Here is a 17,671-nt window from a genome sequence, read left to right on the forward strand (position 1 = left end):
TAGTTTGTGAAGCCATTTTAATAAATAATAAAATATATTTATTTTCTGAAAAAAAGGTTTGGCATAGAGACAGTGTTCGGCACGTATGCAGTGTTAAAGACTTTAAACAGAGATGCAAGAAGTGAACAGACACCCAGAGTTTAATAACAACAGGATTAAATTTTAATACACAGTTAATACTCACGATTTTCTTTTAGTGGTTTTAAGAGCAACAACAGTAGTCACAATAATGAATGTGTATGTGTGTATGTATATGTATGTGTGTATTGGTTCATGGGTGTGTATGCGTGTCTATTACTTCTTGCAGGTATGTGTATTAGGTTAGGCACTTTAGGTGTGAATTGCATCCTAAATCTTAGTGCACCAAAAGAGTTTATGTAAATGGGTTACAAAGTTCACTCACACTTTCATATTTATACAGATGTACGATCTAAAAGCTGACAACGAAACGCTACGAGTTATAAAACATTCATGAATCATTCCCCTGGTAACATGAAATGTACAGCAGGTCAGAGCTTGCGTTTTTCTCCAAAGCCTCGATTTACCCTGTGATTAGCGCCGTGATGTGTTAGATCACACACACACAAAAAAAACTTTTAAAGAAAGATGTTTTTTTGTTGCACATGTCATCTACAAATAAATCATCTCACCTCAAATGACTTCACGTGCCACAGACTAGACTAGAACATAAGAACGATTCAAACTTATTGTGAAGCGATGCAGGAAGATACCATAATGTCGAAAACTGCACACGCGCAGCATTGCATCGACGTAAAAAGGAAATGAAATGCACTGCAACGAAGAAAGAGTGAATTCTGACCAATCACAAGAAGAAATCTAAGACCCAAACATAAGGCGACTCCAAATCGATGACAGAGACAAGATTCAGCTTTAAAGGAAAATCAAAATCAAACAAGTTCAACAAACATTGGGGGTGTAAGAGGGGCGGAGCCTACAGAGGGTGTGGCGACCCCAGATCAATCTGAGATAGCCTTGAAGCTGTGTTAACGTCTATAGATGACAGGTAAGGCTGCGGCGTATCTCATGCTTAGATGATGTTCAGCTAGCTCACTCAACCTACAGTATATGATGTAATTAAAGAAATAGCTGACATCATAAAAAAGGCAAAGAAGATCTCTACAAACAAAGCAAATCCAGATCGATTGATGTCTTCTTTAACTGTCTGTAGTCTTCTCCTCGTCAAAATGGTCAAGCGATTTCAACAGCACCTCCTGGTGCACTGGAGGACTACTTCACACTGACCGACGTTAACACTTGAGCTCATGAGGATGGTTAAATCGCCTCCGCTATACTGTAAGTACGCCTCAAGTCCTAGTGTGTCACAACACACACACACACTTTTGTGTTTTAAAGGCTGACTTCTATTTGTTAATGTTCAGAGCAAAAGGAGAAAAAAAATTGTTTAATTACTTATATACTTTATTTTAATGAATCCATTGTAAAACTGATTTTTTTCTCTAAATTTTAACAGATTTATCATAACTTTTGTTTTCCAACCTGATAAAAAGGTGATTGACACACAAACACACACACACACACACACACACTTTCTCAGTGTAACCCGACCCAGTTCAATACATAATCAAACACTGTAAACACACAAAAAGGCATGCACACACACTCGCACACACTCACACACAGAGACTTCAAATCCAAATTTGGGCAATTTACAACAAGAACGAAGACAATGCCCGGCTTCACCCGAGAGACCAGCGGTTATGAATAATCTGAGACACTTGGAATGTTTTATCGAGTGGCACTGGCTTTAGATTTCAGGTGAACTTGTATCTATTTGTTGGGATGAACCCAACTTTAAAGAGTAATATAGTTTTTTTTATAATATAAAAGTAAATCGGTGCAAATCTCTATTGTAATTCCTTAAATAAAAAAAAAAAAAAAAGCCTTAAGGCTGATTACTGTATAAAGCATAAAGATGAAATCCGGCCAGGTGTACAAGAACATGTAATGGCACTATTTGGCCACCAGTGGCCACTCTCGTGTTTTAAGTGCGACTCTAAGCAGATGTTTGTATCAGATGTTTGCTTGGCCACTAGCAGGCACACTTGCTCTTCTCCTGCGTTGGCGGTTCGACCATCTCGCTCCCGCTGTGCCCGTTGGAGCGCATGGTACCGTCAGGGATCCACGATCGGTCCACGCACCTCTCCATGCGCTTCATAATGAGATCCAGCAGGACATCCACGGCCTGGGAAACGTTCTCGCCGTTGGCCGCGCTCGTCTCGAAGTACGGGATCCTGAGAGGGTCAGAGAGAAAGAGGTGCTTGGGGTTCTTTCATAACATTGCCATGTAACTTCCTCATTTTTGACAAGAAAGGAAGCTGTTGCAGTAACACCTTAATAAATGTCTTAACACTTCCCAGATTAATAGCTCCGTCAGACTCAAAGCCGCGCCTCTTCCTCATAATATAGTCATAGTTTACAGTAGGTTAAAATAAATTAAGCTTCAAGGTAAAAGCTGTAGTTTAAAAGGTATTAAAATACTTAAATTAGTAGTTGGAATAGTACATATTTCCTAATTTGCACGTTTGCAGTTACATTTTTGTTTCAAAGCACTGACACTGGAGGCTCCTTACAGAAAACATCATCATAATAACATTAACCGCACACTAGTTACACTAATTACTATAGAAACAGTTAAAGATTATGCAATTTAATTTTAGTCAAAATAATCTTTTGTTAACCGATTCATTATTTGAATCGCTGGGTTAGTTATAGTTATTTCAAATTTATTAGCTTTTTAAGAAAATATATAAACCGCTTCTATATTCTACAACTACTCTCCTTTTGCAATATAGATACTACTACTTCTTTAGAACCCTTAAAGGGTCGGTGCAATACCTCCACGTATTGGACTAAAGTGTGGAGCGGACGCGTGACAGAAAAAGATTAGCGGCCAACGACGCAGGCTACACAACATTTCTATGCTCATATGAAACTTTTTATTAGTCGTACTACTTTTTTCAATAACTTGGATAAGGAACGCACCAATCAGTCAAAACATTACAATAAGAACATTAAGCCCAGGATTGTGTAGGTCCCCATTGTGCCACTGTGGTGTCTGGCACCAGGATGTTGGCAGCGGATCCTTTGGGTGCTGTGGGTTGCAGGTTGTGGTCGAAGTAGATCAGACTTGTTTGCCTGGTCATTCTCATGGGTGCTCAAGTTGTGGCAGCGTTGCACGTTTTTATGTTTTTGTACACACCATACACAATTGACGCTCTGTAACTGCAACTTTGCCTTTTATGTTACTATCCTTGCTATTGGACGTTGGAAATTTCCTTTGGGATCAATAATGTGAAAGAAAGAAAGTAAGTAAATAAAGCAAGTAAGTAGGTAAAGTAAGTAGGTAAATAGGTACAGTAGATAAGTAAATAAAGTTAGTAAGTAAGAAGGTAAGTAAATAAGTAAGTAGGTAAAGTAAGTAGGTAAAATGATTATGTAAAGTAAGTAGGGCAGTAAACTAAGTAAATAGGTAAACTAAGTAAATAAGTAGGTAGATAAAAAAGTAAGTAAGTAAGTAAATTAAGTATTTAAGTAAGTAGTTACTATAAGTATCTATCCATCCATCTATGCCCGTCTGGCTTACACGTGGCTGTCTGTGGTGCACTGGGTGTTCTGGTGCCTTTTTTTTAGCACTTTCTGCGGGCATGGGAGAGCGTTGGATGCCCATGATCCTGTCACCAGTTTACTGGAATATAATTTCATAACAATGGTAGTGTGTTACTGTTACTGGATGTTAAAGTTATGGCTGATTGGTGTACATCTGCTCGATACAAATCTGCTGTTCTGCCCAATCAGGACCCAGAATTCAGCAATGCTGGGGCGGGTGCGGCGTTATCGCGCGTTTCCTTCTTTGGCATGCCTGCTCCAGTTTAAGCAAACAGCTCAGATCAGCAACGAGATATCAGTCCTCATGACTCATTTCCACACCACCGGGGCACAAACCATTCCTGGGAAACACTTTTACACTTGCGACTTTATTGTGCTCATGCAAAACAGCGCAGGGACCATTGTAGCCGACGCTAGGTGACATTAATCAGCGTGAAGAAAGTGCACAGAACACGCTGTGTCTTAACAGCTGAAACAGCACCGAGGGCCATTTAAGTGTTTATGAAGCAGAACAGTGTGCTCTGTGCTAATGCGATGTTTTTTGTTTTTTTTCTGCACCAGCAGTGAATTCAATTTAATGCAAACTACATTTAACTCCAGATGCCTGGGGATGTGTTCACAATAATCGCTTCTAGTCACTGCCCTAGCAAATAACCACCTTCTGTTTCACAATACACAGCATTACTGATAGAATACTGAGATTCTGAAGGGTTTAACACACACACACACACACACACACACACTATTCCCCCTCAGTAGATGTGTGACTTTGACCAAGTCACCTGATGTCAGCCTGGTCAATATTTACTATGCAGTTGGATTGTCATCCATAAGTTTAGTGAGATTAGCAGGTCTTGGCTTAAACACACACACACACACCCTTAGTAAATAATATGACAACTTGGTTGGCAACAAGCAGGCCACCAAGAAGACCCCAAATACTAGAATAAATCTGAACTCTGTTTTTCCTCCTTAATGCGGCACCAAAACTGTTTAAAGATGGACAGAGAGATAAAGATGGACCCTGACTATGATGAGACAGAAGACATGAACTTGCATGGCTGGAGGGAGAAACAGACAAGACAGATGCTCAGTCAGATAGACAAAAACGTTGGGCAGATTGTCAGACAGACGATTGGATAGACTGGTGGAATGAAAGACAAATAGCCAGAAAGGGGGTGACTGACAGACAGACGGAAAGATCTTGGACAGGGGGGTTGAGAGATATAGTAAGAAGGTGTATAGATTGACAGATAGATGTTTGAAAAGACAGGTAGCTTGTCAGACAGACAGCTGAGGAAGGCTGACCGAGAGTTGGCTGGCTGGACAAATGGACAGATGGCTGTTGGCTGGACGGACAGATAAAAGGATGCAGTTCCTCTATAATCCAGCAGGTGGCTCTGCTCTAAACTATTCACACACTGGCTGGCAGCACAGCTTCCTGTGTGATAGAAGCGAATCACTTGTGAAGTTTGAATGTAAGTTTGTCTGATACAAAAAAATAAATACTGAATTAGGATATTTAAAGAATCGCAATACTAATCAAATCGGCACCTAAGTATCGTGATCATATCGGATGGACCCTGGTGATTCCCGTCCCTAGTGGATAGACAGGTGAACTGATGGACAAACTAAAACACCATAAGGAAACTGCATGAAAGTTCCTAGGACTGACAGCCCGCTTAATGACATCATACTATCCTGTTGGTAAACATGCCTCTATCTGCAAACATTATCCATATTAGTGCTCCTGGATGAAGGTAGCGGTGTCTCCCTAGCCGGTCGTTCGTCTCACCCGTATTTCGTGGCGAGCTCCCGAGCCTCGTCCTCCTTGACGAACCGCTGGTCCTCCAGATCACACTTGTTCCCACACAGAACGATGTCGGGGTTGTCGCAGTACGCATGCATCTGCAACTGAGCTACAAACAAAAACAACACACACCACCGCGCTCAGAGGTTAGATCTTAGTATTTAACAACGAATCTAAAGACAGAAAAGCGGGGGAAAAAAAAACCTACACATCCAGTTCCTGACGTTGAGGAAGCTCTGCTCGTTGGTCAGATCGAAGAGCAACAGGAAACCCATCGCGTCTCTGAAGAACGCCGTCGTCAGACTCCTGAACCTGGAAAATGGAAATAAATGGTTTAATTCGAAATAAGAACTCTCTCAGGTGCAATGTTGTATCCGGAGAAACCCGAGCTAACATGCTCACCTCTCTTGGCCGGCCGTGTCCCACAGCTGGATGTGTATCCTTTGACCCCGCCCCGCTGCACCATCAGGCCCATTGGCCTTGTACACCTTTAGGACCATATTTACATGAAGTATACGGTAAGTCTCACATTCATACCTACACATCAAACACTTTCCCAAGTTATCAGACTTCTAAAATTAACAGTAAAACATATATACGAGGTCACAATGGGGAAAAAAAAGGGAGAAAACAAAACATAAATCAGGGAATAAAAAGGCGAAGTTACTGTTATCACACATCCTGAAATGATGTTCTACTCCTCCGACCCCACAGCAACAGTTTATAGATTATATTGTTCCAGTTCCATGCTCCAGTAAATCCACATGGCTCTGCGCCGTAACGATACGCTCGGGTGTTTTGTAGGAACTGCCCGTGTTTGCTCTTTAGGTGTAGCTCCTTGAGGAAGCATTGCTCATGCCTGGTCTGAACACTTTAAGTAAGCTGGAAACAATGAGTCGTCCATCAATAACACTCGAATGTTCTTTCTTTCTTTTTTATCTCAGCCCTCGATGCAAAGTAGGGATTAAGGTATAAAGTGGAATTTATGTGGAAATCCCACTCTGAAACTCAATCAGAAGTTTGTTACATTTCTTTCCAGAGTCTTTCGTTGCGAGCCAGCCTCGGTCAAAGCTGCTCAAGTTCTCTGAGGAACGCACTAATGCTGTGGCGTAACAAACACACTCTACAAGCCGTTTAGAGACGCAATTGTAATCACAGAAAAAAAAAAAAAATCCAACACTACAATGGATTATTCTTTATCTCCTAGTGTTCTTGCTTTTACTGGTGGGGGAGGGGGAGGGGCGTTGTTGGGGGTTCATAAAATTCATATCATCATATAAAAAAATGGAAAATATCTGCCCAAATTATGTCTCTGGAAATGAGTACATTTATGAATATTTCTTTTAAAAAAAACAGTTCCGCACGATGCCGCTGGAGCGTCAAAACCAAAATGGCGCTCCCAGTTAAAAAAAATATGGCAATTTGTTGGTGGTGGAATTTTAACCCGGGACCCTCCGATCGCTACTCCTGCCTTATATTAGTAGCTAATACTTTTGTATGTTCGCTACATGTAGAGTTAAATTTTGCTGTTGCTTCGCATGGGTCGTGTTTTGGTTTCTCAGGAGGACAATAATCCAAAATATGCATCCAAATACGCAATAAAATAAAAAATTTAAAAAATTAAAAGCTTTTGACAGAGCCCAAGGGGTGCCAATAATTGTAAAATGTAATTTCTTTTCTTAAAATTGTCCTTATTTTCAGAATCTACTGAAACAAAATGTTAGAACTCCATTACATTCATCCAAGGGTGCCAATAATTATAAATATACAGTATATCTCAGGTTCAGGAGGTAAGAATTAAATTACATTAAACAATGAGTTTTAAGATTTCTTTTTTTTTTTTTGCAATGTAGTGAGTTTCGTAGTTTTTTTTGGCACATATGGTCGAGACAAACCTTAAACAGGATATTTTTTGTGTTTTTTACTTCAACAGGAAATTCCTGAGATTTCTCAAAGCAGAGTCTTTTGTCAGAGTCGGAGTAACACCTTAACTACCGTGTGAGTGGGGAGAATAATCATAGCGGTTGTTTTACGCTCCAGCTCACACGGTTAGGGAAAAGGAAACTAAAGGGCAACTCCAGAAGAATGAATAGCACCTGGAGGAACCCGAGGTCGTGATCCGTGTTCCCAAAAAAACGTTCAGTAGCGCAGAGTTATAATAAATAATAAATAATCCATATTATCATACAAGTATAATAAATAATCCATGTAAGCTCCCAGTGCAAAGTTTGGACACCGCGTCTTATTCCCGACATTTATCCAAAATGTGAAGCTCTGTAAAGCATCATAACGGCTCTAATCTGAGGTGCTGGTTGGTAATTGGTGATTGCTGAGGCTGGTGACTCTAGATGAACTTCTCCTCTGCAGTAGCGGTAACGTTTTGGTCTCGCTTTCCTGGGAAGAGACTAGGAGAACCCTAACCCTATGAGAGTTTCATCATAGTGCTTTTACAAACGCACTTGACACAATACTGTTCTTGCAAGAACTGTTCCGGAACAACCGACTCCCACGTCTTATAATAACGACTGAGTGTTGTTACCTAATGTCACATGTGTTATTTCATCCAGTATTGTTTTAGAGTGTAGAAAATAAGTCACTAAACAAAAGACACTCAATTAAAAGGTGTGTCCAGTCTTTTGTCTGGTACTGTATATAGAAAATAGCAGCAACTCATTAACATAAAACTCTTGTGTACATACTCCTGCGTACAAGCGAATTCTTATACGTACAGTAGGACATTCGAGTCAAAGCGAGACTTTTGATTGTTCCGAATATTTTACAGCATCCTGTTTTGGGACCGGCTCTCCATCCAGTGGCTGGGGTTTGGGCTTCTGGTGGAAATCGAACCCGGGCCTTCCACATGGCAGACGAGGAACTGAGCCACCCAATGCCCCCAAATTAACGAAACAGAGTTAAGAGAATAAAAACACTCCTTATTTTTGCTACAGTAACGCATTTATCCCGGTGTTTCACTCATGTTTGGACACCATCAAGGTAGAAAGTTCTCCCAGTACGCTGGCCTCCCAGGAACTCCTTTAATAGGTTTTTAGGCTTTCTTTTAATGGGAAATAAACATAGCTCGTTAGGATCACTAAAGGCGTTCCGTTCTTGCACGACCTCAGCACCACTCAGCGCATTACAGGAACTCTGCTGGGAGTTTTTGCCACAGTACCTAATAAAGTCCTGACCAAGCCATTTCCACATGTTTAGGTTATTACAGGAGTTCCTGGGAGGCCAGTGTTTTAGACGGGAAGTGTTTTAGTGTAGCAGGGGGTTATATTCATATTTGTACTATATGAACACAGGATCAGAACCAGCTTGATAAATGAAGGCCAGTGGTTTGTTTATCTCTTTAAGGTATGTTCAGTGACTTACAAATTGGATTAATTTAGTATCTAACACTAGACTATAGACCACCACCACCCAAGTCCTTAAATACATAAAAGGCATAGAATTTTACCATTTATTCATTGATTTTACTTTATAACTAATCTAAAAATATAAATATACAAATTATATAAAAATATATTTTTTCAGCTTTTCTTTTCTGTAAAGAATTTCATGTACCACTTTCATTATCACAGTGAACACCCAGTACGTGATCTCGCTTTGGAAGCATGTGGTATTTACGTCTGTGTTGACAGCCGGTGTGTTTCTTGGACCGTAAACCTGACTTGGCCATGATCACAAAATTATAAAAATGCAGTGTGATAGGAGAGGCATGTCACATTAACTATACAGGTCCCAACTGTAAAGGTTATCTAAGGTCATTTACAGCATGTGATGGACCTGTTTTGTTTGAAGGTTATTTATTACATTACAACAAGGTTGCAGTACAATAGATGGCATAATCTCGTCAAGCTGAAAACTGAGACAGAAATCAATCAAATTTAATAGCTTTTAATGTCATTGTCACTTACACAAACTGAATCAGGTGTGCCTGAATTCTTTCTGGACTTTCAGCATTCATTCGTTATCAGGGAGTTGTTTTTTTTGACACGTCGCCCTTGGCTCGCTCATCAGGGACGATCTGATTATTTTGATTTATACATATTTTCTTTCACATTTTAAACTCATTTCCATAATTTAGTTTTTGATTGTGTAGAGCTGCTTTGCGACAACAACCATTCTCAAAAGTGCTATACAAATAAAATTAAATTGAATTGAATTGAATTAGGGTACAACAAAGTGACAAAAAGATCTTGGGGTTAATGTTCTCTAATAATTTACTCCCCTGATGCACATTAATTGGATACGAACTAATTTTTGCCTTAAGAAAAAATTTGGGGACAGTAAAAGCCAAAAAAAGAGAGTTTACATCCTTTCTTATGTGTTTTTTTGGCATTTTGTGGAAGATTTAGTGAAGACATAGCTCTATGGGTCCCAAGAAAGACGGTAGCAAGAAGAAAAGGGAGACGCTTTCAGTTTGGTTTTTAAAGCAGCCGGTGCCAAGAAGAATCATAAATTAAAATTAAGTGAGGTTTAATGTCTATTTATTTCATATTTTACTTTATTGTAATGTATTTTCTAAATATTTCGATTAAAAATATAATTATAGTGTTGGAAATCAGTAATATTGGTAATATTCTTGGGAGTCTGGAATGGATTATCTCCATTTCTTAGATATTTCTCTCTAAGAACCCGTCCCCAGAGCGGATTAAAGTCGTATACCATGGTACCGCTGTATGGGGCGTTTACACAGGCGACTGATGAGTTGTTTGTCTTTTTCGGCTGCTCTTGTCTCCCACAGACTCGAATGCCACACAAGATCATGGGCTCGCCAACATGTTTATGGGGACATCAGGTCCTCACAAAACTCACAACTTACCACTCGCTTTTCTCTGAAGTCTATGCCCACTGTGGTGATGAATTTAGAGTTGAACTTGCCGTCCGTGTACTGGTACAGGAAGCTGGTCTTTCCCACCCCAGAATCCCCCAGGGCTAGGAACTTGATGAGGTAATCGTAGTCCCCATCAGACATAGTGAGGGCCGCTTGCTGAACCTGGAACACACATGCACACACAAATTGACTGATACCGGCGTGATTTAATTAAAACAGTTGCTGCGACTTGAATAGACAGGGAAAGTGCTGTGTATTCAGAATTAGCTTTTGCACTGGCTTATTGGATTGATTTCCATTGTTCTAATTGAGTTAAGTCTGGTCAGATGCTGTTACACTGCTGAGTGAATGTTCATTGTTGTAATGATTACAATATACAATAGGGACGAGTATCATCAGTCACCTTCCGATACGATATTATCACGACACGGCAGTGCCGATTCGATTGAAATTATGATTTTATAAACATTGATTCAATTTTACATGTTCACCCGATTTTATTACAATTTTAAACTTTTAAAAACGTGTAATGATTTAATTAAATGTAGCCTGTTCTTTACAACATTAGTTTCCCCACTTAAAGACCAATTTAAACAACACAAACTAACTTCAAATACAAGAGTTTAACATTTAACTTCAAATTAAATTAAACAAAATCTACATTGTTACGAATAATTCAGAGTGCACCACCTGTAGGATTATGAAGAAACAGCGACGTTTTACCTTCTCAAACGCCGCCAAAGTCTCAAAACTTAGCCGTGAACGCGAGGGTTGAGTGGCCGCGAGCGCACCGGATCGGAAACTTTTAACACGCATGATTTTTGATAACGTAACGGTACAGAATTGTTTATATCTGAGGCTGATCGGCTGATCACCGGTCACGCCCAACCAAACTGAAAACCAGCTGATTCTAGTCGGTGACTGATTGACTGGTTCATCTGTATTATAAATATAAATATAGTTTTTAAAACATTGATTTTGAAGTCAGTGTGGCGATACGTGAATCAGCATAAACAGAATCGATTGAAAAACTGAATAGATTTTTTTTCCCTTATCTCTAATATACATCACCAAAAGTTCTGAAAAGGAAAGAAGAGAAAGTCTGAAGTCCTGAAAACATCCTCTCGTCTACAGTTCTTTAGATTGCATTAGCGTTTATTCCTAAACCATGTGACAAGCTCAGTTTATAACCACAAACACACGTGCGTGTCGCACGTTCCGTGGGACAAAAACAAACACGTTGGTGAATTTGTGTGAAAGTGTGATGATGCTGATACTGTAACAGGAAACGCCAAAACCCAAATATCCACAGAAACAATTTGTGTTCAGGTCACTAAACGAGAATTCCGAGACGTTCGTCACACAGGAACAAACAAACGACCTGCACGACCGCGGCGTCCAAACAGACCACAGCTAATCAACAGTATTCATTTTTACGCTAATCAGATACACTACGCTCTTACAACCAGCTAGGATTCCTGCACAGTAAAAACAATCCCCAGGTTTAAGCCAGAAGGAGAAATACTGCGCGTTCTTATTCCGCTGACATCTTTTGCAACACGCGTTTGAAGAGTGAAATGAGTGGATCTTGCCTAGCCAGACATTCTGCTTCTCAACACACAACGTCTTCAAATGCTGTGTTTCTGTACACCTACGTTCCTGTTGTTGTACTTTTCAGCAAGTTAACTTGAGGAATGAGGAAACAAAAATGAGCAAAACCAGCCTCTCCTGCAATTGTGTGCAGTCACGCCTCGACAACAACAGTGATTTAAAGCTTTATTCGGATCCTCAAGGCTCGTGTTAAGTGTCAGGGAAAAGTTCAACGCTTTCCACTCCAACATTACATTACAAACTGAAGGGAAAGCATTTCAGGACCTGTTACTCAGCAGACAATTTTAACTTAATCATCACACCGAAAGCGAGTTAGTATACTTGTACCACTTATACCACTTATTCCAGCGGCAAAGTTTCATTTAAACGGTTTATCGTATTAAAACTTTAGCAAATCCGTAAATTTGTACATTTTTGTCCTAATTGTTTAAAGTTTTTCTTTGTGCAATTTTTATTTTATTGAAGTGAAATCTTATGAAATATCTTCCTATTCTAGCATAATCACAAGTCGTGTCAGCATTTCACTGCAAATCACGTTGTGCATGTGACAAAAATTTTAAAAAATTATTTAAATTCGATTATTTTACATCCAGTTTAAATGAACAATAAACCAGCGTAAATCCTTCCAGAACTGGAGCACTTCTTTTTCTTCAACATCCGTCGTGTCTTATATAGAATCTCACCGGGCAGGACATTTAGCTTTACATATTTAATGCATTAACACAAATGAGATTCAGTAATAACACTGCGATAACAGGGTTGCTGATTTCTCTGACATGAATATTTAATAATGGAGCATCAATAATTTAGTGTTGTAGAGACCGGAGTCCTGAAGCGCAGGAAATCCATCGGAACAGAAAGAAACCTTCATAAACTTTAAACGTTATTAATATTGTTGTCATGATTATCATTTTCAATCATATTTCAGCTTTAAAGCTAAAAATACAATTTAAATTTTAAATCTAAATGATGTTAATTTATTTACTTGATTAACAAAGCAAAAAAAAAAAAACATTGTGTGTATTTTGACACAATATTAAATGACTATTAAATGTACCATTTTGTATTCAAATATATTTATTTAGGCCAATAGCAAATAACGGCACAAACGGTCTCATTAAGAGGATGTTTGCTAATATTTCTACCTCAAAAGTATTTAAATAAAATAGAAAAAACTTAAATTGTTGACAAACTCTACATAAATTCCTGACTATGTGTACCTGTAATAAATTGCAGCCTTTTGCCATTAAATAAACTGCACAGGTTTGTGCTTACATTAAAATGTGATTAAATTCGCTACAATAATATATAATGCATGTCTGGGCAACATGATAATATATACATCATTATCGGGATAAATAACACCATGATACTTTTCTAAAATATTGTTGATATAGTCTGTAATTTATCATTTATTTGGTACAATTTTTGTATACTGATTTTTTCTATTTGGTTTTATGCATTAATTTCTCATAAAGAACCAAGACAATCTTTCAAAATGATAAGAAAATTAAAAGCCCCAAAATAGGAAAAATACATTTGAAATTAATGAATTGTAACAAGAAATTAATTTAATTGGGCAGGAAATCACCTGGTTTGTTGTTCAATAGCGTTGCAAGATCATCACTGAAGTCGCAAAATGAACTATGCAAGAAATATTTTACATTTAATTTGTTATATATTTTTTAAAAACAATCTACAGTTGTATAAAGAAAGACATCCATTTTTATTGCCACCTCCGTCATCGCCTGAAAGCCGAGGATGAACACCATACCTGGTGATTCAGTACATTCAGGTGGTCAGCTGACTTCATTTTATCGCCCCATAACGTTGCTAAGTCTCGACCTGAACTAAATTGAAAAACAGCTTTGGCAGCTTCAGTAGTGCGGTTCCTGCCTTATTTCATGCGTGTGTGTATACTGTAGGCCTGCAACTAACGATTATTTTGATGATCGATTAGTTGGGCGATTATGTTTTCGATTAATCGGTTAATCGGATAAAGCCTAACCGCTTCTTTAATTTTATATTTTGCTTATAACTATAAAAAAAATTCAATCAGGGTATTATTTATGTAAAAAAAAATAAACTTTTATAAATGCAAAAGCCACATTTAGAGTTTAATAATCTTTAATTTTGACATTTTAAACCTTAAATAAAATGTAGTATATAATATACACTGTGTGTGTGTATATATATATATATATATATATATATATATATATATACATACATATAGTTTGAAATATACACTTATATATTCAGTTAATAAGATATAAACAGCTAAAATAATGTAATTTTGTATAATAAAATGATGTATGCATAAGTAAAACCACAGTAAATTACAAGGTAACTTTGTAGGGGACTATAAAAAAAAAACTGTAGAAATGCAAAAAGCTAATAGTCACAAATGTACTGTTATTTGCATTCGCTGAAAACCACAACAATCACTAAATGTAATATTCTACTCTTATTCGCACCGTGTAAGTTAAGCTAATCTAAAATAGCGCCATTTAACTAATCACTATTGCTCATGGGGTGATTGCGCAATGTGATGCTAGCGAGTAGCACGTGAACAGATCTAGCGCGACTGTCCCGAAGTTAGCAAACAGTTTAACAAAAGCACTTAAACTATACAACTTTTACACGATGAAGAGATACAGTTTTTACCGACCTGGTTGTTTCGCCATCCGTAACACCAACATGTGTTCTTTTTAAGTGTTCGTGCATGACATGCCATAAAAGCTCGGTCTTGCATAGCGTGCAGGTTACCGTCTTCTTAGAGGCGTTTAATGTAAATTGCTATCAAACCTTGAAGGACTCGGGGCGCACGCTTTTTTCTGCAGACGCTCCTGTAACATTCATTGCGCGAGCGGCTGTGTGTATTTGTGCATCTTGTGGTCGCGCTCCTCAGTGACGTAAGCAGGCCAACTAATCGATAGAGGCATTCGTTGACAACAAATTTCATTATCGATAATTATCGATTTTATCGATTAGTTGTTGCAGCCCTAGTATACTGTATAAACACGTTCCCATACAGGACGCGGTTGTCTTTTGTGGCTGAAGTTTATGTCACAGTTGCTCATTTGCATAGATCATGCTTAAAAGATAGACGCATTTCACTTTTAATTTCATCACTCCTGTCACAGAACAAAGTCGTCAGTCAAGCAAGCAGAGTACAGACAGATGACAGGTTGCGCTGACGAGCTAGGTTAGCAAGACAGACAGACTGTTGTGTGATGTTCCCACAGTTCACTGTTATGGTGTTTACTTTTTCAAGACAACTTTATCATTCACATCTCAGCAAACTGTCAACATGGACACCTGCTTTGGCCGGGTGTGGGTGAGCACATACGTGCTATGAAGTTAGCGCCCAACTTTGGCTGGAAAGTGGTATAGGTGCAGAAGTATTGGAACAGTTTCACAAGTACGACCGATATCTGAAAGCGGTTCCTAATATAAGCAGAATGTAGCTGCTGCTAAAATTCATCTGTTTAAAGATGTAACATTTTCAGAAATTGAAAATGCAATTTTCATGCAAATTAACAACGTGTTAAAAATCTCACAATTTTAGTTGAGCCCAAACTCTGCTCATCGCCTTTATTGGTTCTAGATGAGTATCTTTGGCAGGCGTGTGGACCATCGCATTTCAGTTGGGGCTTGTTTTGCTCAAACACCTGGAACAATTAATACGAGTTGCATCATCATAAAAAAGAGAGAGAGAGAGAGAGAGAGAGAGACAGAGAGAAAGTCTGTTGTGGGTTTACAGCTCTCGATGATGAATGGAGTCTTTGATGGTTTCATACGTGTAGCGTGTTGTCTAGACAAGACAAAACAGACACAGGAAATGTGAGAAATGCACACGTGAGACTATGTGCAGAGGCACCCTGCAGATGAGACACAGGGTACAGAGTGACGGAGGAGTCAGACCGGGACCTCGACCGAGTGATGTAAAGAATCATGTGACTGTGCCGCGATTCTGATCCTTTGGTAACAGTGAAAGCTTCTCAGAAATATAAGCTGCTTAGAGTGTGAACAAAAACACACATTCAAACTGGTTTATATGTCAAAAAAAAAAAAAACATAAAAAAATAAAAAAAAGACATAACCTGTCCGAACAAACAACCTCCTCCCATGCGACACCCTGTTCTGGATAATGATATGAATAATTAGTACATGTCCATAATTATGGTATGATTAATCTTAACTGCAATCAAGTTCAATAAAGAATCCCAGATCATTTGTTTGGTTTCTTTTTCCCTATCGGTGCAAATCAAGCATTAAACAACCCATTTTAAGTTTAGACCCTCTGAGCAAGATCAAGATTGCATTTAAGCAGAACAGTCGTCATTTTTCACACACCGACTAATTAAAGCTGACAGGAAGCATAAAGAACATGAGAAAGAACACTTCTCCGTCTCTCTCTCTCTCTCTCTCTCAGTTCGGCTGTTGGAACCTGCAGTCGCTCCGATGACTCAGCAATTTCTAGCCAAGGCTCACAGGTTACCAAAGACATCCACACACACACACACACACATGAGTCAAACTTAAACTCAACCTCAGCCCCAGGATTTAACCATAGACCCAACAGAACCTTCCAGACGACAGGAGTTACTCAGATCTAGCAGGCTGAGGTTTGATTACAGAAACCCTGCAAGTGATTTATTCAACAATCTAACCACTGCAAGTGCCAACCCTCGAGCACACCACACCAGGACGACTATTAAAAGCCAACACAACGGTTATTAGTGCAGGAAAGAAAAACAGAAAAGGTGCTTCCGTTCATTGGTTACACATATTGTGACGGAAAAAGGTTAAAAAGTGTGTATGGAAGTCAGACAGATCGGCCAGAACACGTGGCACTTCTGCAGCGCTACAGCTCGGTCCTTGAGTTTAGCAGCTCGCATCTACAAAGTGAAAAAAATAATAATAACTAAATGCTGTAACAATGTTTCTTTCACTTCCTGCTGTCGAGTCGATTCAGAGTCGAATCCCGTTCGCGCTCGCTCAGAGTGTGATCGATGTGCTGTCACATGGGGACAAAAACACACCAAGGTTTCACTTAAAGGTTCAGTTTAAACCACGTACACCTCATGTGAGAGGTTTATACAGTCGATATCACACAACGAACAACGAACACTTCGGCATGCACCGAGAAACCATTGCACTAAAAAACTAAATTTAAAGAAATATAAAATAAAACTAAATTGAGAGATGCAATAATATCTGGAAATGTTAGCCAAGTTAATTTCAGAGCAAACACGCCACACAGTAAGCTAAGCTCGTCAGCAAACTTAGTAAAGCCCAAGCTGTCGTCAGGTCTAATCCTATTACTAATCATTTGTACACTCACTTTAAAAGGTCTCATATTTTACTACTTGTTTAACAAGTAAACACAAGTCTTAAAGCTCATCGAGGTGTGCGCGTTTGGGAATACACCTCCGATAATACACTCCACCATCCCTCAAACTCCGTCTGTCTGTTTCACTCCTCCTCCAAACGTGCCATTTCAGTGTCTATGTAAATGAGCTACAACAGAACAAGCCGGGGGAGGGGCTTTCTTTGTATGAGGTCACAATAGGAGGAAGATCTAATCTGCTTTTTAAGGTCCAGGCCAGGACAAAAAAAAAAAAAAAAAAGACAAATTATTTTCTAATATTATTTGTTTTGTATCATTTCAGCCAGACGACCTTGTTTTGACCTTGACCCTTTTTTTTATAAATCGCAAAATCTAATTATTTCCTGCAGGTTACAGTAATAATTCC

At 38.8% G+C, this 17,671-nt stretch overlaps 1 protein-coding gene across 1 annotated transcript in view; it reads right to left on the minus strand.

Moving 5' to 3' along the window:
- The window catches only part of rab27a (RAB27A, member RAS oncogene family), a 27,510-nt gene continuing 9,839 nt past the window's right edge, over positions 1-17,671 (minus strand). The window contains exons 2-6 of the mRNA XM_053500813.1: positions 10,287-10,460; positions 5,861-5,946; positions 5,667-5,770; positions 5,444-5,567; positions 1-2,273 (exon numbers count right to left, since the gene is read on the minus strand). Coding sequence (XP_053356788.1) covers positions 2,072-2,273; positions 5,444-5,567; positions 5,667-5,770; positions 5,861-5,946; positions 10,287-10,439 — 669 coding nt within the window. The 5' untranslated portion in view covers positions 10,440-10,460 and the 3' untranslated portion in view covers positions 1-2,071. The remainder of the gene's footprint in view (positions 2,274-5,443; positions 5,568-5,666; positions 5,771-5,860; positions 5,947-10,286; positions 10,461-17,671) is intronic.

The sequence above is a fragment of the Clarias gariepinus genome, chromosome 7 (assembly GCF_024256425.1).
Source record: "Clarias gariepinus isolate MV-2021 ecotype Netherlands chromosome 7, CGAR_prim_01v2, whole genome shotgun sequence".
Classification (NCBI taxonomy): Eukaryota; Metazoa; Chordata; class Actinopteri; order Siluriformes; family Clariidae; genus Clarias; species Clarias gariepinus.